At 37.2% G+C, this 27,906-nt stretch overlaps 2 protein-coding genes across 7 annotated transcripts in view; both read left to right on the top strand.

The window, feature by feature from the left end:
• The window catches only part of SUCO (SUN domain containing ossification factor), an 88,109-nt gene extending 63,412 nt beyond the window's left edge, over positions 1–24,697 (top strand). For 4 of the 6 annotated variants that reach the window (XM_061160337.1, XM_061160340.1, XM_061160339.1 and 1 more), the window contains 6 exons: positions 5,303–5,390; positions 8,399–8,503; positions 10,405–10,559; positions 11,008–11,099; positions 21,401–21,456; positions 22,663–24,697. In XM_061160337.1, the coding sequence (XP_061016320.1) occupies positions 5,303–5,390; positions 8,399–8,503; positions 10,405–10,559; positions 11,008–11,099; positions 21,401–21,456; positions 22,663–23,106 (940 nt within the window). In that variant the 3' untranslated portion in view covers positions 23,107–24,697. Of the gene's footprint in view, positions 1–5,302; positions 5,391–8,398; positions 8,504–10,404; positions 10,560–11,007; positions 11,100–11,378; positions 11,470–21,400; positions 21,457–22,662 lie in introns of all 6 variants that reach the window. The other 2 variants (XR_009695790.1, XM_061160338.1) reach the window with 2 other exon arrangements.
• A 1,325-nt stretch (positions 24,698–26,022) lies between these two features.
• The window catches only part of FASLG (Fas ligand), a 66,148-nt gene continuing 64,264 nt past the window's right edge, over positions 26,023–27,906 (top strand). The window contains exon 1 of the mRNA XM_061160344.1: positions 26,023–26,227. The gene's annotated coding sequence lies outside the window, so the exon portion shown is untranslated. The remainder of the gene's footprint in view (positions 26,228–27,906) is intronic.

Genomic DNA, 27,906 nt, shown 5'->3' on the forward strand with positions numbered 1-27,906 from the left:
TGCATCATACTTGTTCAAGCCTCTCCCCACTCCCACCCTTTTTACCCCCACTAAAGGAACCACTGAAATCATGAATGATAAACCTTTTTTTTGAAATGTAATTGATGTGGAACATTATATTATTTTAGGTATAACAATGATTTGATATTTGTATATATACTAAATGATTACCAAACTAAATCTGTTAATATGATCACCATGTAGTTACAGGTTTTTTTCCTTGTGATAAGTTTTAAGATCTCTGTTAGCAACTTTCAAATATACAATCCAGTATTATCAACTGTAGTCAACATGCTATACATTATATTCTTATTCAGTTAAGTTCAGTTGCTCAATCGTGTCTGACTCTTTGTGACCCCGTGGGCTGCAGCATGCCAAGCCTCCCTGTCTATCACCAACTCCTGGAGCTTACCCAAACTCATGTCCATTGAGTCAGTGAGGCCATCCAACCATCTCATCCTCTGTCATCCCCTTCTCCTCCTGCCCTCAATCTTTCCCAACATCAGGGTCTTTTCCAATGAGTCAGCTCTTCGCATCAGGTGGCCAAAGTATTGGAGTTTCAGCTTCAGTGTCAGTCCTTTGAATGAACGCCCAGGACTGATCTCCTTTAGGATGGACTGGTTGGATCTCCTTGCAGTCCAGGGGACTCTCAAGAGTCTCCTCCAACACAGCAGTTCAAAAGCATCAGTTCTTCGGTGCTCAACCTTCTTTATAGTCCAACTCTCACATCCATACATGACCACTGGAAAAACCATAGCCTTGACCAGACGGACCTTTGTTGACAAAGTAATGTCTCTGCTCTTTTAATATGGCCATCTAGGTTTTCCATAGCTTTTCTTCCAAGGAGCAAGCATCTTTTAATTTCATGGCTGCAGTCACCATCTGCAGTGATTTTGGAGCCCCAGAAAATAAAGTCAGCCACCGTTTCCACTGTTTCCCCATCTGTTTGCCACGAAGTGATGGTACTGGCAGTCATGAAATTAAAAGACGCTTGCTCCTTGGAAGGAAAGTTATGACCAACCTAGACAGCATATTAAAAAGCAGAGACATTACTTTGCCAACAAAGGTCCGTCTGGTCAAGGCTATGGTTTTTCCAGTGGTCATGTATGGATGTGAGAGTTGGACTATAAAGAAGGTTGAGCACCGAAGAACTGATGCTTTTGAACTGCTGTGTTGGAGGGGACTCTTGAGAGTCCCCTGGACTGCAAGGAGATCCAACCAGTCCATCCTAAAGGAGATCAGTCCTGGACGTTCATTGGAAGGACTGATGTTGAAGCTGAAACTCCAATACTTTGGCCACCTGATGCGAAGAGCTGACTCATTTGAAAAGACCCTGATGCTGGGAAAGATTGAGGGCAGGAGGAGAAGGGGATGACAGAGGATGAGATGGTTGGATGGCATCACTGACTCAATGGACATGGGTTTGGGTGGACTCCGGGACTTGGTGATGGACAGGAAGGCCTGGCGTGCTGCGGTTCATGGGGTAGCAAAGAGTCAGACATGACTGAGCAGACATGACTGAACTGATGGGACCGGATGCCATGATCTTAGTTTTCTGAATGTTGAGCTTTAAGCCAACTTTTTCACTCTCTTCTTTCACTTTCATCAAGAGGCTCTTTAGTTCTTCTTCACTTTCTACCATAAGGGTGGTGTCATCTACATATCTGAGGTTACTGATATTTCTCCCAGCAGTCTTGATTCCAGCTTCTGCTTCATCCACCTAAGCCCTTCTCATGATGTACTCTGCATATAAGTTAAATAAGCAGGGTGACAATTTACAGCCTTGACATACTGCTTTTCCTATTTGGAACCAGTCTGTTGTTCCATGTCCAGTTCTAACTGTTGCTTCCTGACCTGCATACAGATTTCTCAAGAGGCATGTCAGGTGGTCTGGTATGCCCATCTCTTGAAGAATTTTCCAGTTTGTTGTGATCCACACAGTCAAAGGCTTTGGCATAGTCAGTAAAGCAGAAATAGATGTTTTTCTGGAACTCTCTTGCTTTTTTGATGATCCAGCCAATGTTGGCAATTTGATCTCTGGTTCCTCTGCCTTTTCTTAAAACCAGCTTGAACATCTGGAAGTTCATGGTTCACATATTGCTGAAGCCTGGCTTGGAGAATTTTGAGCATTACTTTGCTAGCATGTGATATGAGTGCAATTGTGCAGTAGTTTGAGCATTCTTTGGCATTGCGTTTCTTTGGTATTCGAATGAAAACTGACCCTTTTCCAGTCCTGTGGCCACTGCTGAGTTTTCCAAATTTGCTGACATATTGAGTATAGCACTTTCACAGCATCATCATTTAGGATTACAGCTCAACTGGAATTCATCACCTCCACTGGCTTTGTTTGTAGTGATGCTTCCAAGGCCCACTTGACTTCACATTCCAGGATGTCTGGCTCTAGGTGAGCAATCACACTGTCATCATTATCTGGGTCATGAAGATCTTTTTTGTACAGTTCTTCTGTGTATTCTTGCCACCTCTTCTTCCTATCTTCTGCTTCTGTTAGGTCCATACCATTTCTTTCCTTTATTGAGCCCATCTTTGCATGAAATGTTCCCTTGGTATCTCTAATTTTCTTGAAGAGATCTCTAGTCTTTCGCATTCTATTATTTTCCTCTGTTTCTTTGCACTGATCACTGAGGAAGGCTTTCTTATCTGTCCTTGCTATTCTTTGGAACTCTGCATTCAAATGGGTATATCTTTCCTTTTCTCCTTTGCTTTCCACTTCTCTTCTTTTCATAGCTATTTGTAAGGCCTCCTCAGACAGCCATTTTGCTTTTTTGCATTTCTTTTTCTTGGGGGTAGTCTTGTTCCCTGTCTCTTGTACAATGTCACGAATTTCTGTCCATAGTTCATCAGGCACTCTGTCTGTCATATCTAGTCCCTTAAATCTATTTCTGACTTCCACTGTATAATCATAAGGGATTTGATTTAGGTCATACCTTAATGGTTTAGTGGTTTTCCCCACTTTCTTCAACTTAAGTCTGAATTTGGCAATAAGGAGTTCATGATCTGAGCCACAGTCAGCTCAGGTCTTGTTTTTGCTGACTGTATAGAATTTCTTCATCTTTGGCTGCAAAGAATGTAATCAAGCTGATTTCAGTATTGACCATCTGGTGATGTCCATGTGTAGAGTCTTCTCTTGTGTTGTGGAAGAGGGTGTTTGCTATGACCAGTGCGGTCTCTTGCAAAACTATTAGCCTTCGCCCTGCTTCATTCTGTACTCCAAGGCCAAATTTGCCTGTTACTCCAGGTGTTTCTTGACTTTCTACTTTTGTATTCCAGTCCTCTGTAATGAAAAGGACATCTTTTTTAGATGTTAGTTCTAGAAGGTTTTGTAGGTCTTCATAGAACCATTCAACTTCAGCTTCTTCAGCATTACTGGTCAGGGCGTAGTCTTGGAGGGTTACTGTGATATTGAATAGTTTGCTTGGAAATGAACAGAGATCATTCTGTCATTTTTGAGATTGCATCCAGTACTGCATTTTGGACTCTTACGTTGACTATGATGGCTACTCCATTTCTTCTAAGGGATTCCTGCCTACAGTAGTAGATATAGTGGTCATCTGAGTTAAATTCACCCATTCCAGTCCATTTTAGTTCGCTGATTCCTAGAATGTCGACCTTCACTCTTGCCATCTCCTGTTTGACCATTTCCAATTTACCTTGATTCATGGACCTAACATTTCAGGTTCCTATGCAATATTGCTCTTTACAGCATTGGACCTTGCTTCTGTCACCAGTCCCATCCACTACTGGGTGTTGTTTTTGCTTTGGCTCTGTCCCTTCATTCTTTCTGGAGTTATTTCTCCATTAATCTCCAATAGCATATTGGGCACCTACCTACCTGGGGAGTTCATCTTTCATTGTCCTATCTTTTTGCCTTTTCATATATTCTTATTACTTCCTCATTTTAAGTTTTACCTTTTGCCCACCTCTACCCCCTGCAGTTGACAGTCACCAGTCTGTTCTCTGTATCTGTGAGTTTAAGATTTTTGTTTTTAATTCCACATGTAAGTGAGATCATATGATATTTGTCCTTCTCTGACTTGTTTCACGTAGCATAATGCCCTCAAGGTCCACGCATGTTGTCAGAAATGGCAAAACTTCCTTCTTTTTTATGGTTGCATAATATTCCATGGTATACACATACCACATTTCTTTATCCATTCTTTTGTTGATTAGTTAACTTCCACGTCATGGCTATTGTACATAATGCTGCAGTGAATTTGGGGATGCAGATATCTTTGCAGGATAGTGTTTTTTGTTTCCTTCAGATAAATGCTCAAAAGTGGAATGGCTAAGTCATATGGTAGTTCTGTTTTTAATTTTTTGAGATACTATCATACTGTTTCCTGTAGTGGCTACACCAATTTACATTCCTGCTGACTGTGCAAGCGTTCTTGTTTCTCTACATTCTCTCCAACATGTTATTTTTTTTGTCTTTTTGATAATAGCTATTTTAATAGATGGGGAGGGGGTGATAACTCATTGTGATTTTGATTTGCATGTCCCTTATGATGTTGAGTGTCTTTTCATCTTCTTCCATCTATTTGTTTTCTTTGGGAAAATATTCAGATTCTCTGACAATTTTTAAATGGTTTGTTTTTTGCTGTTGAGTTGTATGAATTCTGTATGTACTCAATATATTGGATATTAACCCCTTATAAGATTAATTAATGGCTTGCATATATTTTCTCCCATTTGGTAGGTAGCCTTTTCATTTTGTTGATGGTTTCTTTTGCTGTGTAGCTTTTCAGTTTGGTATAGTTCAACCTGTTTTTGCTTTTATTGCCTTTGTTTTTGGTGTTAAATCCAAAAAAAATTTCCATGACTGAATTGAAGGAACTTTTACTGCCTATGTTTTCTTCTAGGAGTTCTGTTGTTTCAGTTTTTACATTAAGTCTTTTATACATTTTGGGTTTTTTGTGTATGGTGTAAGATAGGGGTCCAGTTTTTGTTGCTTGTGGGTGTTTGGTTTTCCTAGCACCATTTATTGAAGTGACTGTCCTTTCCCTATTGTGTATTCATAGATCTTTTGTTATAAATTGACTGTGTATTTGACTAGTAAACCTCCTGTAGCAACAAGGAGCTTAGAATTGCTGCTGTTGAGGTAGCAGATACCTCAAGGGACCTCTTTATTTTACCTTTAAAAGTTTTCCTTTATTGCACAGACCTCAGTAAGAGTCATTTTCAGAAATATGGCTTCATCTCATATATTGAAATCAGAAGTGTATTTCCAATAATAAATTAGTAAATAAGAAATTAAAACCAGTTTAAATCAATTCTTACTCCACAGGTACCGAAAACAAATGGAAGAAATGCAAAAGGCTTTCAATAAAACAATAGTGAAACTTCAAAATACTTCAAGAATAGCAGAGGAGCAGGTTGGTCATCTTTATGTCTTACTTTTTACATAAAGTTCCATTGAATTTTATAGGCTCTCTCTGGTAAGAAGGATCAGTAATGTTGTTCACTTTTTCCCTGATAGTTGATGATTACTCTGTAATACAATGCTTTCTAGCTCTTAGAATCAGTATATACCCAAGAGAAAATTTTCTTGAGCATTATTCATGTTACATTTCTAGATTTGTATGTATATATATGTGGGTAGAAGTGTAGGGGACTTTTTTGAAATTTTGTTAAACTCTAAAATCATTTGTGGGTTTCTATATAGACATTTTTTTTGTTTGTAAGTAAGAATAGCTCTATTTCATTTTAATCCTTGTACTTTTTTCTTCTTGTTTAATCTTACCTATTACTTAGAGCTATACAGTGATGCAGTAGGACTGGTGATAGTAGCCATTTCCCTGTCTTGTTGATTTAAGGGATTGATTTCAAGGGATTGATTTTTGTATTTCACCATTAAATGTGATGTTCATGAATAATTTTTTTTTATGGTTTGTTACCATGATGAAGAAATTTTATACTTTTCTAAAGGCTATTTGGGACTAAAGGATGATGACATGAGGTAAAAAAGTCTCAAGTTGCAGAGTTATATCTTACTCTGAATTTGTGACACATAATTGTGGTTCCAAGTAAAGTTCTTCCAACCTGCCTTTTTTTTTTTTCAGTTGAGGTTTGAAAGTTATTTGCATATTCTAAGTATAAGTTCTTTATCAGACACAGGCTTTGCAAATATTTTCTCCCAATCCATTACTTGTTTTCTTAAAAAAGATAGCTTTTAAAGAGCAGAATTTGTTAAAGCCCTGTTTACCTGTTTTCTCTTTGCTTTACAGAAACTTTGCCTAACCCAAAGTCACAAAGATTGTTTGCCTCTGTTTTCTTTTAAAATTTCTATAGTTTTAATTTTACATTTGGTTTATGATCTATTTTAAATTCTATGTGTTACAGTGTTATAAAGTATGGATCAAAGTGCTTTTTTGTGAGGGCTAGGGGATTGAGAAACATGAATATTCCTTCTTCCAGCATCATTTGTTGAAAACACTATCTTTTCTCCACTGAATTTTCTTTGCACTTATTTTAAGTCCATTCTCCATATACATGTGGCTGTGTTTCTGGGTTTCTCTTCTGTTTTGTTCATCTTACTTGTCTATCTTTTTGTTTATACTACACTGTTGTGATGGCTAACTATATAGGAACTCTTGAAACCAGATAGCGTGAATCCTCCAACTTTGCACTTCCTTTCCAAAATTGTTTTGGCTAATCTGGATTTGACTAACACAGATTTTAAAATCAATTTGTCAGTTGCTACCAAAACAAACAAAAACCTGTTTGGATATTGATTGGGATTATGTTGAATTTATAGATCAATTTGGAGAGTTGACATTTTAATAGTCTTAAGTCCTCTGTCCCATGAACACAGTATTTATTTAGTTCTTTATTAATTTTAATATTTCCCTCTATATTTTCTGTTTGCTTTGTATGTAAGTCTGTGTTTTATGAAAGATTATTTAGGTACTTTTTAAATAATCTTGTGTACCATTAGCACTACTGGAAGTAAATCTTGATTAGAAGTGTTAACCAATATCATAAATTTAATAATTTGTCCTTGAAAACTGTGTACAGTTTATCAGTGTTTGTCAAATGTGAGTCAAAAGAAACAGTTTAGTGACTCACATTCAGCATTTTAAAAAGATGAAATAGGATAGAAAGTACTACAGTGGATCAAAGTGAGGGAAGTAAGTGAAACTTTTTGTTACAGTTTTATACATCCACCTACTCTCCACCCCACCCCCCATACATAGTGGAGACTTAAAACTTATTTAAATGTAAAGTTGAAACATTTAACTTTAGAATCATAAATGGCTATGTAGATATTTCATAAAAGATCGTAAATTAAAGTGTTAGATTTCCTTGACTTCCTGCTGCCTTTTCCTTCTTCCAAAATTTACTAGTAAGTACACATTTTCAGTACAGTCTGTTTAATGTAGGTTCATGACCATGAGCATATTGCATAAGCTTCTAAAATATGCATGTAAGTAATATTTTGAATAAAGACATGTTTGTTGATTATAAGTTTCTAAAATTCGGATAGATGGGTGTTGTTGATGAATTTCTTTTCACTGGTGATAACCTAGCTTTGATTAGATGATCCATTGTCGTTTTTTGACTGTGACTTCCTAAGTTTCACCCTATCATGCTGTGAAATAGAACTTTTAAAACCTTCTTGGTATGAGCCTGCTTTGTATCCAGAAACATTCTTCAAAAATTTTTCAATATGTCTTTGTATTGACTGCTTTGGTTTAGAAAAATCACACTTGACAAAATGACAATTTTGCAGGTAGCTAGTTATATACTGGCTTACACATAACGGAGCCCACATTAACTTGAGAAGTAGTTTATGAGAATTTGCTAGGCAATATTCTACATGGTAGCAGTGAATGGCAAAAGGTGTTTTTGTTTGCTCAGATAGGGGAGGAAGGTTGAATAGTCGTTTTTTTTTTTTTAATTTTTTTATTAGTTGGAGGCTAATTACTTCACAACATTTCAGTGGGTTTTGTCATACATTGATATGAATCAGCCATGTATTTACACGTCTTCCCCATCCCAATCCCCGCTCCCACCTCCCTCTCCACCCGATTCCTCTCGAAACATCCCACCCTCGCCTTCTCCCAGAGAGTTCAAAAGTCTGTTCTGTATTTCTGTGTCTCTTTTTCTGTTTTGCATATAGGGTTATCGTTACCATCTTTCTAAATTCCATATATATGTGTTAGTATGCTGAATAGTCTTAATTAGATCTTAAGGGTTTTAGATTTTTTTTAAAATTTCTGGTCCAGATTTATAATATTCATTCATTAAGAGCTACCTATTAATATGTCACTCTACCTTGAGGAATTTAACAGTTTTTCTAGATTATTTTATTTGAATTTATAATGTAGCTAATGTGTACATGAAACACAAAGGAAAATATTTATTTCTTCCTTTATTATAGGATCAGCGGCAAACTGAAGCCATCCAATTGCTGCAAGCACAGCTGACCAATATGACACAGCTTGTTTCAAATTTATCAACAACAGTAGCAGAATTAAAACATGAGGTAATTGTTATTGATGGTACTGTAGGAAACAGTGTCATAAAGGTTGGCTTCATATCTAAGAACTTTAATCCAAGAAGATTGTCATTTATAGAGAACTTTTTCAGAACACCAGAATGTGGTAGTTTAAAGTTATGGAAATACATTAATTATCATAATGCTTTGGCAAACATGGCTTTCATAGCTTAGGTCTCACCTACAATACAGTTATAAAGCAATTCTATTAGGTCTTTTGAAAACCATTGGTAGGTGCAATATATACTTCATTTTCAATTCAGAAAGGCTTATTATTAAGTTGCTTGCTGCTGCTCAGTTGTGTCCAACTCTGCGACTCCATGGACTAGAACCTACCAGGCTCCTCTGTCCATGGGGTTTTCTAGACTAGAATACTGGAGTGAGTTGCCGTATCCTTCTCCAGGGGATCTTCCCAACCCAGGGATCAAACCCGTGTCTCTTGCGTTTCCTGCATCGGCAGGTGGATTCTTTTATTTACCACTGAGCCACCTGGGAAGCCCCATTAAGCTGCTTAATGAAACAAACTTTTCATTGATTTAAGAAGCATTTATTGCAACCCAAGTGTGTGTCAGGCATGAACTGTCCAATCCTTGGTTTAGGCATACAGCAGTCAGTAGTGCCTGTCAGAGAATGAAACGTATATGTTTGAACTGGTGGTGCTTTAAGTGTTGCTGCCTTAGCTCAGGTGATGTTGGAAGGCTTACCTGAGGAAGTGGCATTAGAACTGAGTGCTCAAGAGAAGTTGGCATGCACACAGAGCTTGGGGTCAGAACAAGCCTGTTAGTAGCACAAGTAGGACAAAGGACCTGTGATTAAAAACAGTGTAATATGTTTGGGAAAGAAGGCTGGTGTGCAATACATAACAGACATCATTCCACGTTCGTTCATGGAGAGCTACCTCATCCCCGGATTCTGTAGTTTGCAGTGTGGCCTGGCATTCCTGTGGGTTTATGCACTTAGCCCCTGAAGCCAAGTGCATAGTTTCTAATGTTTTGCTTGATAATTAATTTTGCAACAAAGGTCTTAATTCACAAAAAAAAAAAAAAAAAAAAGGAAGAAGAAAACTGGTGTAGCTGGAGCAGAGTGAATGTGAGAGGTGAGGGTAAGAAATGAGTTCAGGAAATCGGCAGAGACCTGGTCATGTAGCCCTTTGTAGGCAGTTTAGGGTTTGAATTTTATTCTCATCATTGCAAAAAAAAGTATTAAGTAAAGAAGTAACATGGATCATTTCATCGACAACACTTTGAGAACTCCCTACTTGCTGCTCTGTGGAAAATTGCTTCTTAGAGACCATCTAGACAGCAACTAGGGAGGAGACCAATTAAGGAAGCGATTGAAATAGCCTGAATGAGGTGATGCTGGCTTGGTTTAGGATTTTAGAAGTGGGGAATAGTGTGGAGTTGCTAAACTCAGGATATATTTAAGAGGTAGAAGGACAAGCTTGTTGGGAATTTGGATGTAGGTCATAAGGAATTAAGGGTGATCTTTAGGCTTAAATCACTAGGTAATGGGTGGTTTAGTTTTGTATGAGAAAGACAGGTAGGAGCATTTTCTTTTTCTCACTCAAAAAGATAGTACAAATGATAAAAAATGAAATGTATGTGGCAGAATGTAAGATTGGAGAACATAGGTGAAAGGCATACATATGTTCATTGTACTATTTTTAAAACTTTTCCATGGGTTTGAAAATTTTTAAAGAATTAGAGGGGGAAAGAAGAAAAAGGAAAATGTTGCCTTTGTAGTATATTTTCAAAGGACTTGCCCTGCATTTATGGTTTTGAAGAACTTTGAAAAAAAAGTTTAAAATGGTTTGTCCTTTGAACTTTAGATTTCAGTGTTTTTTCCTAATATGATTTTCAAATTGTTATTAAGCTCTCTTCTCATCTCAGGTTTCAGATCGACAAAGCTATCTTGTCATATCTTTGGTTCTCTGTGTTGTCTTGGGACTGATGCTTTGTATGCAGCGTTGTCGAAACACTTCTCAATTTGATGGAGATTATATTTCAAAACTTCCTAAAAGTAATCAGTATCCAAGCCCTAAAAGGTAAGTCAGCATTATTTAACAATTTTCCTCTTATTTGAGAAACTTGAGCAAGTAAAAGATACTGAGATAATTTCTTTCGCCCTGTGTTTATCTTGAAACCAAAATGTTAAAAATATCATTGGAACAAGTGAGAGGGTCCTGTGCCTGGAAGGTTCTGTAGACTCTGATAGAGAAAACACTAAGTACATAAAAAACCCATGTAATGGTTATGAAAGATACTTCAACGTGGAATTCAAAGGGGGAGGAGGAGAATAGGTATTTTAATACAGTGCCTTTTAGAGAATAATTGTTGAATTTTTTTTTACATGTGTTATCTATAACTGGAGTGTTACCTTAGAGATAAGTCCTATATGGCATGTAGTTTTCTAGCATTCACCTAACCCCAAATACAGAGTAAATTATATGTATTTTACTCATTGTTCCCAATGTTGATTTTTCTTAATGTTAGGTGTTTCTCTTCCTATGATGATATGAATTTGAAACGGAGAACTTCATTTCCACTCATCAGATCCAAGTCTCTACAGTTAACTGGGAAAGAAGGTAGATTTTTGTGCATATGTAACATATATAGAAAAGTGAATCTAGCTTCCTTCTAGAACAAGTATAACGTCAGTGTTGTGTTGGAGACAGTCTGCAACCTAACAGTGGGTGGGAGTGGCCTTTATTTGTGCTGTGTCAAAGCCACTACCGTTTCCACACTCTTATCTTTGTTCCTGAAAGCCCAGAGGGTGGGGCGGGGGGGGCTTAGTTTAATTAGCCATTAATTAGCCATTGATAGCCTGTTTGCACATGCTCCTGTTTAGAAGTATTTCTTTTTAGAAAGGGGTGTTTGAGAAAGTTCAGCAGATATGGAAAACCTGAGTGTGCTCCCATAGTATCCTGTGCTTATCTGCCTCCTCTTCCTATACAGGTAGGACCCCTTTTGTCTCTAGGACTGTGGGGCACTTTATGAAAAATAAATCTTTTTCTCTTTTACAGTCCAAGGTCTATAATAGTATTCCATAATCTAACACCTGATGAATACTTAATAAATGAATGAATGTGTACCGAGTGGCTTTCATGTATCAGTACTTTTTAATAATTAGTACTGCAATTTGTGCTTACTGAGACATATCTTCATAGAAATATTAAAATAACCAAATTAATTGTATATTTCAGCTAATGCTTTCTTAATAATCATTGGATCTTTATCTTTAGGATTTAGTAACTGAGCAGTGTGTTTCAGTTGGTTAAATATTAAGGCAATCATTCCTGTGCTGCTCTGGTTTACTGTTACCATGAAACTTTACGGACTTAATCCATTACATGTGTGTTTCCTTAAAACTAGTAAATTTCTTCCTACTTCCTGCTCTTTTTTTTTTTTTTTTTTTTTCCTTTTGGCTGATATGTCTTTTTATAACTGAATTTTTTTATTGAAGTGTAATTTGTACAGGATTTTATACTTAATCATTTATAAAATTCGGTGGATTTTCACAAACCACACATAACTATGTGACCAACACCCAGATTAAGAAGTACAGCATTATCTAGCACCCCAGAAACTTCCTTGTGCTCCTTAATCACTACCCATTTCCTCTCAGTAGAGTCACTGCATATTTTGATAGTGTGAGATTCACCATGTCGTTGAGTATAGTTGTAGTTAGTGTTGCCTTATGCAAACATACTACACATTATTCGTTTCCATTGGATTATTTTCTTGCATACACACATCTGTTGGGTATATAGCAGAAATGAAATTGCTGGATCGTAAGATTGTGTGTATTCCACTTTAGTAAATAACTACCACACAGTTTGCCAAGAATGTTGTGTGAACATTCAGCTGTTTTTTAGAGTTCCATTTGTTCCACATCCATATTAAGATTTAACATTTAGTATTGTTGATCTTTTAGCTGTATTTGTGTGATTATGAAATATCAATATTTTGAGGTGTTTTTCCTCCTCAGCATTTCTCGTCCCATTCTAAATTAGTTGAAAGCCTGACTTTTCTTCATGTAACTCTTCAAGGCCAGGTAGTATAGTCTTTTGTACCTGATAGTAGTATTACTTGTATTTTAAACAACTGTATCATCTAGGTTCATCTTTATAATTTAAGAAGTTGAGTATAATAGAAAACTAATTCTGATTCTGCTATTCATTAATTCATTTATTTCTTCTCCTAATTTGAATTAAATCTCTTCTTATGACATTTACTATTGTCTACTTTGATTTTAGCCATCTTGTACTTGCCTTATTTTTAATTCCAAACTCTATGAGAAGGGTCCATTTCTTATTTTGTTTTCTTATTGTAGTAAAAAGACATACAACATAAAATTTACCATCTTGAAATTTAAATTTCTCTTAGAAATGTAATTATTATGTATATACTTTAGTAATGTTTAGTATGTTCACAAGGATATAAAACAGGTCTCCAGAAGTTTTTCATTTTGTAAATCTGGAACACTGTATTTATTAAACAACTACCTTTTTTCCCCTTCCTCCCAGCCCCTGGTCACCGTCAATGTGTTTTCTGTTCTTGTGAATTTGAATACTTCAGATACCTTATATAAGTGAAATCATATACTATTCATCTTTCTCTGACTGGCTTATTTCACTTAGCATAATGTCCTCAAGTTTCATCCATGTTTTAACATGTGACAGGATTTATTGTTGTACAGATAGATACTATACTTTGTTAATTCATCTGTTGATGGGCACTTGGGTTGCTTCTGCCTCTTGGCTATTGTGAAATAACACTGCTATTAACATGAGTGTGCAAATATGTCTTTAAGTTCTTGCTTTCAGTTCTGGATATGTAGTTGACCCTTGAACAGTGCTGGAGTTAGGGCCACCAAATCTGAACAGTTGAAAATACATGTATAATTTATAGTTAGCCCTCCATATCTGTGGTTCCTTCATATTTGAGGTTCTGCATCCATGGAGTCAGCCAACCACATATTATGTAGTACTGTAGTATTTACTGTTGAAAAAAAATCCACATATAAATAGACTCACATATCCATGTATAAGTAGTAGACATCAAACCCATGTTGTTAGAGGGTCAACTGTGTACTCAAGCGTGATTGCTGAATCATATGGTAGTTCTATTTTTTGAAGAACCTTTACAGTGTTTTCCATAGTGCTTGCACCATTTTACAGTTCCACCAACAGTGCATAGTGGTTCCAGATTTCTCCACATCTTCACCAATACTTGTTTTCTGTTTTGATAGTAGCTATCCTGATGGGTGTGTGGTGATACCTCATTTTCCTTTTGATTTGTGTTTCTCTGATGATTAGTGATGTTGATCATCTTTTCATATGCTTGTTGGCCATTTGTAAATTTTCTTTGAAGAAATGTCTATTCAAGTCCTTTGCTCATTTTTAAACCAAGTTATTTTTTGCTTAATTATAGGAGTTCTGTATATTTTGGATATTAATCCTGCATCAAGTATATGATTCATAGATAACATTCTCCCATTTTGTAGGTTGCATTTTCACTCTGATGATTTTGTCCTATGATGGACAAAAACTTTTTAAGTTTGATGTAGTCCTCTTTGTCTGTTTTTGCTTTTGTTGCTTCTACTTTAACTGTCACATCCAAGAAATCATTGCCAAGGCCAGTGTTATAAAAGTTTTTATAACTTTTTGGATAAAGAAACTTTGTAACACTGGCCTTGGATGTGACATTTAAAGTACAAGCAACAAAAGCAAAAACAAAGAGGACCACATCTATTTTGCGTTATTTCTTGTATATGATGTAGGATAAGGGTTCAGCTTCATTCTTTGCATGGGGATATCCAGCTTTCCAGCACTGTTCATTGAAGAGACTGTTCATTCCCCATTGAATGGTCTTGGCACCCTTGTTGAAGGTTATTTGACCATTTGCGTGAGGGTTTATTTCTGGACTGTTTTTTTCCCCCTGTTGTTCTGTATGTCTGTCTTTATACCAGTACTGTTTTGATTATTGTGTTTGAAATCAGGCAATGTGAGTCCTATAACTATTTTTCTTTTTCACAATTGCTTTGCCTATTTAAGGTATTTGGGATTTGATATGAATTTTAAGATGCATTTCATTAAAAAAAAGAATGCAACTTAATCTATAGATCGTTTTGGTAGTATATGGACATCTTGGACAATATGAAGTCTTCCAGTCATGAACATGAGATAGTATTCAGTTTGTACCTTCTTTAATTTCTTTCATCAGTATTTTATAGATTATACTTAGATTTGCATCTCTGACTTTTGTTGAGCATCCAAGTAGACCTAAACTATTTTGATTTTTGTAATACATTTTTGTTGTGAAATATGTGAAATACCAATAAGTGCATAAAACTGAAATGTACAACATGCAGAGTAATTATAAAGTGAACACCTGTGTAACTAACACCCAGATCAAGAAATAGAGCAAGACCAGCACTTTTGATATTGCTTTTTGTAGAGATAACTATCTTGACTTGTGAATTAGTTGTCATCTTCATTTTCATAAGTTTTACCATCAGTGTTTGTGTTTCTCAGCAATATAATTGGATTTTTGCCTGGTTTTGAGCTTTTGATAAATGAAATTATACTATATATACTCTTTTTGCCTTCTTTCCTTCAGCATTCTATTTGTAAGGTTCATATACATAATTGTACTTCATTTTCAATATTGTATAGTATTTCAGTAACTGACTAAATTACAATGTAGTTATCTGTTCTGCTGTGTTATTTACAGTTTGGGGCTATTACAGATAATGCTGGTGTAAACATTCCCTTTGTATATAGGCACAGAGTTGCATAAGTTTCTCTAGGAATGTTTTTGTTGTTGTGTTGCTATTTCCTACACTTTTGCAAGCCCATGGATTTCTGCAAGCCTACCAGTCTCCTCTGTCCATGGGACTTCCCAGACAAGAATACTGGAGTGGGTTACCATTTCCATCTGGGGTGGAGGGAGTAGGGGATGGAATCTTTCTGCCCCAGGAGTTGAAGCTGCCTGCTTGGCAGGTGTATTCTTTGCCACTGATCCACCTGGGAAGCCCCCTCTAGGAATATTACCTAGATGTAAAATTGCTGGGTTGTAGAATATGCTTATCTATAAGTTAAAAGGTAATAGCATAGTTTTCCAAAGTGGTCATATCAGTTTATCCTTTCACCAGTACCTTGAGAATTTCCATTTTCTACACTTTGGCCAGTGCACAGTCAGAATTGTCAAGTTTTAAAGTGTTTTTTAACCTCATTTCAGTTGTAATTTGCATTTACCTGATTACTGGTGAAGTTGAGCATGCTTACTTAGGCCTTTTAATCATTTGACTTTCTTAGACATTGAAATTTTTGCCTGTTCTTTTATTTTTTTTTTTATATCTTTCCTGTTGGCTTATAGTTAGTTTTAAAATTTGTATACTAATTGTTCGGTAATGTTGCAGATAATCTTATTTCACTCTTAAGGCTATTTATTTGTTTTCTTTTACATGGAGTCTTTTTAAATAAGAAAAAGAAGCTGTTAATTTTAATGTAATCAAACTTATGAAATTTTTTTTCCTGGTGTAGTTAGTGCTTTTTCTGTCCTGTTTAAATAAATTTTTTTTCTTTCTTTTTTTTTTTTTTTTACTGTTTATGGATGATAGTCTCTTATAGTTCTAGTGTTGGTTTTTATTTTTAGATTTCTAAGATAACTGGAATTGATTTTTTGTATGTGGTTTTAGCTAGGGAATCCATTGTAAAATTTGTATGAAATTCAGTTGTTGCTCAGCCATTATTAGGTCTTTGTTTCCATGTAAATTTAGAATCATTTATTAAGTGTTTCATTGAAAAATTATTAGGCTTTTGGTTGATTACATTGACTCTACATATCAATTTGGGAAAAACATAGCATCTCTTTGTACTCCAAAAAGTCAAACTTTTGAAAGCTTTGTTTCTAGAATATTTTTTGATGCTGTAGAAACTGGCATTTTGTGTGTGTGTGTGTGTGTGTATTGCTGGTATGTAGAAACAGTGGATTTTGGTGCTGTTGACATTTGCCATATTCTTTGATTCTCTTCTTGCTGGATCTTTGGATAGAGGAGTATTAAAGTCTCCAGCTCTAATAGTAGGTTTTCATCTGTTTCTTCTTGTAGTTCTACCAGTTTTTGCCTCATGTATTTGTCATTCTGTGAGATGCATACACATTAAAGATTGTTATGCTTTTTGGATAATGGACCCCTTTATCATCATGAAATGTCCCTCTTTATCCTGAATAAATTTCCTTGCTCTGAAGGTTACTCTCTCTGAAATTAATATGCCATTCCTGCTTTCTTTTGATTTGTGTTAGCATGGTATATCTTTTTTCATCCCTGTTCCTTTAATCTATATCTGTCTTTATATTTAAAGTGGACTTCTTATGAGCAACATATGGTTCAATCTTGTTGTTTGATCCACTTTTACAGCCTTATAAATTGGTGTATCTAAATACACCAGTTTAAAGTGATTTGATATTTATCCGACTATATTTGCTATATTTGTTACTGTTTTCTATTTGTTGCTCTCATTCTTTATTCCTGTTACTATCTTCCACATTTTTTCTGTCTTTTGTGGTTTTAACTGAGCATATTATATGGTTTCATTTTTTTCCTTTCATAGCATAGGTTAAAAAATTTTATGACTTTTTTTTTAGGGTCTCAGAGTTTACAGTATACATTTACAGCTAATACAAGTCCATTTTCAAATAACACTATATTAACTCTAGAGGTAGTACAGATATTTTATAATAACAAAATATCTCTAATTCCTCCCTTCCATCCCTTCTATCAGTGTTGTCATTCTTTTTACTTTTACCTAATCTTGTCTATTTACATAAGCATACTCAAGTACTTTGTTGCTGTTACTGTTTTGAACAAATTGTTATGGATTAAGAGTAAGAAAAGTAAAAACTTTTATCTTCCCTTCCTTTATTCCTTCTCTGATGCTCTTCCTTTCTTTATGTGGAGCTGGGTTTCTGACCTATCTTATTTTCCTCCTTTCTAAAGAACTGCTTTTTAACATTACTTCTAAAGCAGGTCTGTTGGCAATTTTAGGTCCTCAATTTTAGCTTATATCTTTGATTTTTTGAAATTTGTATATGATATGCCTGGTTGTAGTATTTTGGGCATTTATCCTGCTTGTTGTTCTAAGTTTCCTGAAGCTGTGGTTACTGTCTGATGTCAATTTGAGGAGATTCTGTCATTATTTCTTAAAATATTGCATCTATTCCTTTCTCCCGTCCTTATCCTCCTGTATTCTCATTACTTTTACACCTTTTGTAGTCATCCCATGGTTTTTGGATAGTCGGTTCATTTTTTTTTTAAGTCATTTTTCTTTTTGTATTTTAGATTTGGAGATTTCTATCGTCACATTTTCAAGTTTAGTGATTCTTTACTCAGTCTATTAATGAACCCACAGGCATTCTTCCTTTTTGTTCCTGTGTTTGATCTCTATCTAGCATTTTTTAAACTCCTTTTTAGAGTTTTTCTGCTTATATTATCCATCTGTTTTTGCATGTTGTCTGCTTTTTTTCAATTTACATCCTTAATGTATTTTTTTAAAAAATTCCTGATCTAATAATGTCAACATTTCTGTCAAATCTAACTCTGGTTCTGATGCTTGTTTAGTCTTTTCAAACTGTGTTTACCCTTTTTCCCAGAGGGGCTCGAGGGATGAGCCCCCAGATCCCAATGTTTTTATGAGGACCTCGGTTTCTGGCTCAAATAGAGGCTTGCTGGATTCAGAGGCTGGGTCAGGAGTCGTCTCCCGGAGTTCTGTTAATGCCTGTTGAAAAGCTGAGAGTTGAGTTACATAATTAGTTAACTCTAAGGCCTCAGGATCTATAACAATGTCTGTGCGTAAGAAAGGCCTTCCATAAATACATTCAAAGGGGGACAGTCCCTCCTTTTTTGGGGCAGTTCGAGCCCTCATTAAAGCTATGGGTAGGACTTTAATCCAGTTGTCCTGCGTTTCTTGAGTTAATTTGCGCAGATGTCTTTTGATAATGTCATTAGCTTTTTCAACCTTTCCTGAGGATTGGGGTCTCCAGGAACAGTGTAAGTGATACTCTATTCTTAGAGCTTTAGACACCCCCTGAGTTACAGCAGCTTTAAAGGCGGAGCCATTGTCACTCTGAAGGCTCCGTGGCAGCCCAAACCTGGGGATAATTTCATGGATTAAAATCTTTATAACCTCCTTAGCTTGTTCACTACGACAGGGGAACGCCTCAATCCATCCGGTAAAAGTATCCACCCAAACTTGTAAGCAAGAATATCCATTAGCTTTTGGCATATGAGTAAAATCAATTTCCCAGTCTTCTCCAGGATACTTTCCCTTTCGTTGTAATCCAGATTTTGCTAGCTTTTCAGTCTTTGGGTTATTTTTCTGACATACCTCACACCGTTTGATAATGTTTTTTAGAGTTTTCATTATATTTTTACCTTCAAACAAACGAGAAGCCATCTGGTAAGTACTTTCTACACCCAAATGAAAACTCTGATGTAAACCCTTAAGAATTTTCCACTGAGCATTTTCAGGAATTATTAATCGTCCATCCTCGGACTGTAACCATCCTTTATCAGTAATCTTTGCTCCTCTTTTCTCATATCTTTCTAATTCTTCCTCAGTATATTGTGGCTTTTCTTGCTCCACAGGACCTGTCCAGATCAAAGGCGTCTGTAAGGAGGGGGTTTCGTAAAGTGCCGCTTTTTTGGCTTGAGAGTCAGCTAACAGGTTACCGGCAGCTACTTTACTCCCATCCCTGCTGTGCCCTTTGCAATGCATAACCGCTACTTCTTTAGGACAGTAGATAGCAGTTAAAAGTCTCCCAATCTCTCTGAAATGCTTAATAGGTTCTCCTGTTGCTGTTTTAAACTGTCTTTCTTTTCATATTGCAGCATGAGCATGTAAAGTCAAATAAGCATACTTAGAATCAGTGTAGATATTCACTCGTTGCCCTTTGCTTAACTCTAGAGCTCGGGTAAGAGCCACGAGCTCCGCTAACTGGGCACTGGTTCCCTGGGGGAGAGATTTTGCTTCTAAAACCTGTTCAGCAGTCACCACAGCGTAACCTGCTTTGCGCTTTTTAAAACCTTGTAATTTTCTGTTGAAAGAGGAGTATAATGTATAGGTCGTCTCTAATTTATGATGATTTGACTTAATTTTTCAACCTTAGATGGCATGAAAACAACATGCATTCAGTAGAAACTGTACTTTGGTTGTTGATGTGTCCTTGGGTAGTAATATGCAGTATGATTCCATATTGCTAGACAGTGGTGGCAAAGTCTCTGGGCAAAAATGACTTGTGTTTCCCTTGACGGGTCTGGATTCCTGCTTTTCCTTCAGTTGTGGCCTGGGATTACTTACTTAGTCTTGACAGCCTGAGTGAGTGCTGTTGCTGCTGCTGCTGCGTCGCTTCAGTCGTGTCCGACTCTGTGCCACCCCATAGACGGCAGCTCACCAGGCTTCCTTGCCCCTGGGATTCTCCAGGCAAGAACGCTGGAGTGGGTTGCTGTTTCCTTCTCCAGTGCATGAAAGTGAAAAGTGAAAGTGAAGTTGCTCAGTTCTGTCCGACTCTTAGCAACCCCATGAACTGCAGCCTACCAGGCTCCTCTGTCCGTGGGATTTTCCAGGCAAGAGTACTGGAGTGGGAAGTGCTGTTAGTGTCTTACAAAAAACAAAAAATACAGAAAACATTTGTATTTAATTGCTTTTAGTGGAAAATTCGATCTGAAAACCATTAGCAGTCATTCCTAGAAGTAGACATTATATATTTTTTTTTAAAAAGCAATTTGAATGAGATTAGTAATCTAGTAGAAATGACTGTTTAAAGGAATCATTGGATATTTTTATATATTTGATGACTTTCTCAACAAGTTTCTAAGACATAATGTGAAAAATTATAATTCACTGAGTCATGTTATTAGTAAATTTCTGGCACGTGAAGTTTATTATGAATTTGTTACTTACAGACTTACGCCTGCATCAGACAATAAATCGTTTACTTTTAGTGGGTTGAATAGGACTAAAATCTCATAGCCCCTCTTTTATATGTACATTTATCTTGTCAGTAAAGCTGTCTTGAATGTGCTTAAAGTAATGAAACCTTAGAAATCTAGTGTTTCTGATTTTCTTATCGTACCAGAGTGTTCTGGTATTGGTCACAATAAATCATAGTTTTGATCACAGTAAATGATAGTAATAAACAATTAGAAAAAACTTCTTAAACTTCCTTTTGTGTGTATGTTCCTTGAACTGACTTTCATACTGTGTGCTTGTTGCACACAGTTAACCCATAATTGCAACACAGTGTGGACTTTATAGTCTTTTAGAAAAATATTCATATGATCTGTAAGTTTGGTATTAGCTTACCTGGTAATGTTGTGTTTTTGTTATCAAGTTCAGAGGGTAGAGGCTTCCCAGGTGGCTCAGTGGTAAAGAATCCACCCACAAATGCAGGAAAAACTGGTTCTATCCCCAAGATAGAAGATCCACTGTAGTATTCTTGCCTGGGAAATCCCATGGACAGAGAAACCTGGTGACCTGTAGTCCATAGGGTTGCAAAAGATTTAAACACGATTTAGTGACTAAAGAAGAGGGTAGAGCTGGTCCAAAGAAGGATCCTTACTGTGTTGGCTGATAGCCAGCTGTGAGTTAAAAACTTAAGTTATTCAATGATGACCAGTCAAGCCCAGGATAAGAATGGTGCCCTCTTCTACCTTGTTGTTTTAGGCTTACTAATTTCAAATGCATAAATACTTGTTTAATCTGTTACAAATATAAATTCACTGGTTCTGTTATGAAAATAATAATAAATGGATAATAGTTATAGTATTTAATCATAGCATAATCTACTTTACATTTTACATCTGCCTTTTTGTTTTTTCTTACAGTAGATCCAAGTGATTTGTACATTGTAGAACCCCTCAAGTTCTCTCCAGAAAAAAAGGTAATGCTTTGTTTGCTGTCGAGTGTATTGGTGTGTTATGTGGATGTAGATGAAGAAATAGGTGAAAGTTTTACTATAACCTTTACTGGCCCTTAAACTTACTGTTTATTTTCAATTATGATAATGATTTGTTTACAGGGTTGCAAACTGTGGCCCATAGGCCATATATGGCCTGTTATTTATTATGATCCTGGAACCATGTTTAAAGGGTTATAAAATAAAAGTGAATATGTAGGAGAGAGAGTATGTGACTTGAAAAGCCTAAAATACTTACTGTCTGGCTTTTACAGAAAAAACTTGCTGACCCCTTGTTGATAGTCATTCTTTATTATCAGTGCATGTCAGGCAATGTGTGTACCTATTCCTGTAATCCTCATATCAACCTGAAAATGATACTTTCCCCGTTTTTTAAGTGAGAAAACTGAAACTCAGAATTTGTATCTTCTTTAAATGACCCATTAAAGAGGTGGCAAAAATCAAAATATACTTAGGTTATTTTGGTTACAAAGTGTGGGCTTTTCCCATTTTGTCTCTGAAAGTAAGTTGTACTTATTAGAGGTCCAGGTAGCTCAGTGGTAAAGAATCTGCCTGCCAATGCAGGAGACACAGGTTCTATCCCTGGGTCTGGAAGATCCCCCAGAGAAGGAAATGGCCACCCACTATAGTGTTCTTGCCTGGAAATTCTCATGGAGTGAGGAGTCCATGAGTCACAAAAGAGTCGGACACGGCTTAACGACTAAGCAAACAACATTTGTCTCTAGGCTAAAGAACTTGACCATTAAAACCAAATAGCCTAGGATTCAATCCTAACCTGGCCACTTACTACCGTGTAACTTGGACAGGAAATCAAACTTATGAACCTTGGTTTTCTCATTTGGTAGCCAAGGACAAAATGCTCACCTTTCAGGGTTAGTAAGATACACATGAAAGCAACTGGAAGAATATATGGCACATAATAAGCATTCAGATACCTAGTCTATATTCAGAGGTGACAGATAAATGAAGAATTTGGTTGAGTAGTATTACAGAGTGGAAAGGTAATTATGGTAGTACCTGTATAGAACATAACAGTGTGTTTTGCTGTTTATAATACTTTCACTTTCCACCAGGAGGTGGCACTTTACTCCAGTAGCTCAGCTCTCTAAATGTTTGATTAGGTAACTATCAGAGGTCTAATTCCTACCCTTTCTTTTACTTGTGTTAAAGAAGAAACGCTGCAAATACAAAACTGAAAAAATTGAGACCATAAAGCCAGCTGATCCATTGCACCCTGTAGCCAATGGAGACATAAAAGGAAGAAAGCCTTTTACAAACCAGAGAGATTTTTCTAATATGGGAGAAGTTTATCACTCTTCTTATAAGGGTCCTCCATCTGAAGGAAGCTCAGAAACTTCATCACAGTCAGAAGAGTCTTATTTTTGTGGCATTTCAGCTTGCACAAGTCTGTGCAATGGACAGTCCCAAAAGACAAAAACTGAGAAGAGGGCTTTGAAACGAAGGCGATCTAAAGTCCAAGACCAAGGAAAATTGATAAAAACTTTGATACAGACTAAGTCAGGATCACTGCCGAGCCTGCATGACATAATCAAAGGAAACAAAGAGATCACCGTGGGAACATTTGGTGTTACAGCAGTCTCGGGACATATCTAAAATTAATCGAACTTTTCATATTGGAGACTTTTCTTTGTTGTTCTTTGAAGAACAGTCTGTGGTATTTGAAGGGTATGGGGAGGGAGAAAATATTAATGGGAAAAGTATTCAGAAATTATGGTTTCTGCCTTTTTAAAAAGTAGGTGGGATTATGTCAATCTTGGTTAATGAGCTGCAGTTTTACAAGACTGATCACTTCCTACAAGGACAATGGTAGACATTTTATAAAGATGTTTTTTCACAGATTAATTAATTAATTACTGGGACAAAAGTAATTTGGAAGCCCAGTTCCTTGGGTGGGATAGGAATGAAAGCCTAAACCTCTTCCTTTAGCTTTGTTCCTATTTCTTGCACCTTCCCATATTTATGTGCCTTTTGTCTATTTATAATGCCACTGGAAGAGGAGGGAGAACTTTTTCTGTCATTTGATTTCTTTTATAACTTTGTTAGTTTTTTGAAGCTGCAAACACTACAAGGCTTTAAAGTGATCTGCTCCTGGCGTTCAGTAAAGACAGTGTAAAGATCCTAAAGACTTGGCCAGGTAGACTTTTGTTCAGCAAACTCACCTGAAAACAGACACTTGATGGAATTTTTCGGTCTATTTTTTTAGGTAAGTGGTGATACTTTTAATGTTATTTTCAGTTAACTTATTCACACTAATTTTCTTTGGTTACTAATTCAGTGAGAGGAAAAAAAACTACATGATTTGTTTCTTCAAATGATTGGTAATTTGCAAATAATTTTTTTTTTTAATAAATTCACGTGTTAAACACATTTAGCCACTTTAAGGGTTTCCTTTAGCTATGTTACATTTTAAACATTCACAATAAGCACTAATCCTCTTGACTTTGAGGTCGTTGTTTTCTCTTACAAATGGAAAATTTGGAAGTTTGTCCAGTGAGTCCAGGCCTCATAATCACTGCCTATGTACATATGCGCAGAACCAGCTAGTGAGTTTGTCAGGCCTTGTCTAATTGGTCAAGTCTAAAGGGATTATTACTCCTTGGTGTTTGCTTTGTATTGGCTACAAATGTGCAGATATACATGTGTGTTGTCAATGTGTTTGTATTCATTTTGTCTCTTTTCTTTAAAAATAATTGGCAGTGACTTTGAATCAAATGATTTCTAAGTATGTGTTTATACAGTAATGGAGTAAAAGTGGAAAGTTTCTTTTTGAAAGGGAGAGAATTCACTGTTTTGTGTTGTAAGATTTAAGTTATAAGTTATTGAGCACTTTTAGTAATAACTGTTTTAAACTTGTCTAATACCTTATGGGGGTATTGTTCATAATGTGACTTATTTAAAGCCTCTTTTGTTTGTTTAAGTTGCTGCTTTAGGTTAACAGTATGTTTTAGACAATTTACATTTTTTTCCAATCTGTACAATTAGCCATTCAGAGCAAGAGGGCCTGATTGTATAGAAACCCACTGAAAAGCGGTCCAGAGAGAGCAGAGGTAGGGCGGGGAGTTACACCGCCTGTGTGCAGCGCCCAGGGTTGTGGAAAGATGACTTCCAATGATGTAACTACGGAGCTGTAGTGCCATTAGAAACTGTGAATTTCCAAATAAATCTGAACACTTGTCTTTATTAACTACTGGCTCTTCTGTTCTTTGAAGGAGAACTTACAGACTTAATACTCTGAACATAGGTTCGTTTTTGTCACTTTTAAAATTAAATATGGCAGCATCTTGTTAAATACTTGATTACATTCAGCCAACTACAAACTGATTGAACTTTCACATAAATATTTTGTTCCCTATACAGTCAGAATTTCACCATTTCAAACACTGAAAGAGTTTTAAATATTCAGTGGACTACGCATATATGCCTTTCTCTTACTAGGTGCCATCTCTAATAATTTTTAAATTTTTTATATATATAAATATAGCACATTTTATTTTATTTATTTATTTTTTATTTTTTTTTTGGGGGGGGAGGGGTTTCATACATTGATATTAATCAGCCGTGGATTTACACGTATTCCCCATCCAGCACATTTTATAATTTGGGGTTTTTCCTCTCTGAGATTATACTTACATGAGGGATAAAAGTATAAAGTCTTGCCAATAATAGATTTGTGCCTGGTGAGAAGCAAATTATGTGTGTGTGTGTATGTGTGTGTGTAAAATAGGCTTTCAATGTTCCTTGGTAATCAGCTTCATTTTATTTCTTCTGATATTAAAAAAGCTTTAAAACAGTAAGAAGAAACCGAGGGATCTCTAACAGCAAGAATACAAAGTAAAGAAGTCCTTTTAAGTGGATTTTTTTTTTCAGATAGAGTTATAAAACTTGAGGAATGAAATCATTTTATTAGGTAAGCCTTGCACAGAGAGGTAGCAATTCTCTATTCTCTGCCACTACACTCCCCCCCCCGACTCCCATGTTGCACCCTGACCTTTGCCAATCAAGGATTTCTTTCTCCCTAGCAGCAACTGTTTTCAGCACTGTATTGCCAGTCACTGTGCTTATTTTGCCACTTACTTGCCAGTTTTTGATGTGCCCCTAATTTGAATATGTAAACTTGCCAGTATGAATATAAAGTAGATATAAATGTATATCTGTTACCCCAGTCAAACAAATTTAAAATCACAGTATAATAAGCAACATGTCCATTTGGAATTGTTTTCATTCTCCATCTTATAGAACAAAATCATACACCAGAAGCATGAGACATGCCTTCAAACAATACAACAATGATGGCTTTCTTAAGCTCCCTTTACACCCTGATTTTTCTTATCCCATTCCCAAATCACTTTTCTTTCACTAAAAGGAAAGTTCTCTTTGCTGTAGGGGAGGGGAAAAACTGACAGTCTCCAAATAACATTTTCAAATAAACCTTATTTTTTGCTAGGGCAAAGACAATGCTTCCTGTCTTTGTCCTTGACTTCCAGGAGTGGCTGAAAGATGGACTTCACTTTTACCATTTCAACTCGACACCCTTAGAAGTCAACAGCTACAGGAGAGGAATCACGACGGCAGAGGAGTAGAACGTGGACCTTACCTCCTCCCACAAATACAGCAAAAGCACATCTATGAGTGGCATGATTCACACTGAACATCTACTGAATGCTGACAGAAGACCTCAGACTTCCAAAAGGCAAAAAAACTTTCATGTAACAAGGTAGGACAAAAGAAAAAAGAGGGAGAAAGGAATCGGGACAGGACCTGCACCCCAGGGAGGGAGATGTGAAGGAAGAAGGGTTCCCCAGCCCTTGGAAGTCCCGTCACCTGCAGGGAGATCAACCTAGATGGAGGGGGAGCTTCAGAGCCTTGGAGGAAGAGTGCAACAACCGGTTATAGTGGAAGGACCTGCACAGATGGTTCATACCTCTGCCCCGTGTACCCTGGCTGACATGCTCATCTATTTGTGTGGGGAGGCTAGGTGCCAAAGCTCAGGCTTCAGAGTCAGACCCAGGGAGAGAGGGATTGGCAGTGTAGAGACAGCCTGAAGAGGCTGGAGAGTGGCAACTAAGCATGCACTCAGAAGAGGCGGGGGCCTGCTAGAGAGGTAAGACACCATTGTTGGGTGGGTGGGGGGGCACGTTAGAAGAAGGGCAGGACCACCATAGGAGCTTTGTTTCCTGTACCTGGGCTCTCAGGCAACAAGACACCACCTAACATGAGCTCTGGGGGTAGGTGCAAGCTGCTGTCACCATTATGGGCTCCAGAGATGAGCACAGGCCACTCCCATAACTAGGGACCCATGAGCAGGCGCCAGTTGCTCTCCTTGGGAGTAGGCAGGCTGTCACTGCTACTGAGAGACACAGGAGCAAGTGCCAGCTGCTCCCCCTGCTGTCCTGGGACCTCATGGACACTGCTGCCCCTGGGAGGCCTGGGAGGGGGTCCTGATCACAGTCCCTGCTGACTGGGAGTGTGCATGGGCCTTTGGTGTGCTTGCACACCAAATACCAAGGCGATAACAGCAAGCACACACTGCCAAAAAAGGCAGCAAGCATCTAAACTAAAAGCGGTCTTTCAATTCCAGACAAGGTGGCAGGAGTAGAAGGACTTGAACTTACCTCCTCTCAGAAAAACACCAAAATCGCAAATAACTGCTTAAAGACCATTGGCAAAAAAGACTGGAGCCTACCAAAAAAGATACTTTACATCCAAAGACGAGGTCTCAATATGATGGTAGGAGGGGCCCTTTCACTGTGTAATTTTATCACAGAGGTTCTCTCCAGGAGTGAGATCTGAGCCCCATACCAGTATCCCGAACCTGAGGGCCTGGCATCAGGATGAGGAGCCCCCAGAGCATCGGCTTTGCAGGCCAGTGGGGCTTGAGTGCAGGAGCTCCACTCCTGGAGGGTACACACAAGATTTCACATGCGCTAGGACCCAGGGCAAAGCAGTGACTCCACTGGAGCCAGAACTGTATATATAGGGGCTTTCCTGGTAGCATAGTGGTACACAATCTGCCCACCAGTGCTGGACATGTGGGTTCGATCACTGGGTCAGAAAGATCCCCTGGAGGAAGAAATGGAAACCCACTTAAGTATTCTTCCCTGGGAATTCCCATGGACAGAGAAGCTTGGTGGGCCACAAAGAGTTGGACACGAACAAGTTTGGCCCTGGTACAAAATGAAGCAGAGCAAAGGCTAACAGTTTTGCCAGGAGAACACGCAGGTCATAGCAAACACCCTCTTCCAACAACACAAGAGACTACTCTACAAATGGATAACAACATATGGTCAACACCAGATTGATTATATATTTTACAACAGAATATGGAGAAGCTCCATACACTCAGCAAAAAAGCAAAAACAAGACCTGTGGAGCAGACTGTGGCACAGATCATGA

The sequence above is a fragment of the Dama dama genome, chromosome 14 (assembly GCF_033118175.1).
Source record: "Dama dama isolate Ldn47 chromosome 14, ASM3311817v1, whole genome shotgun sequence".
Classification (NCBI taxonomy): Eukaryota; Metazoa; Chordata; class Mammalia; order Artiodactyla; family Cervidae; genus Dama; species Dama dama.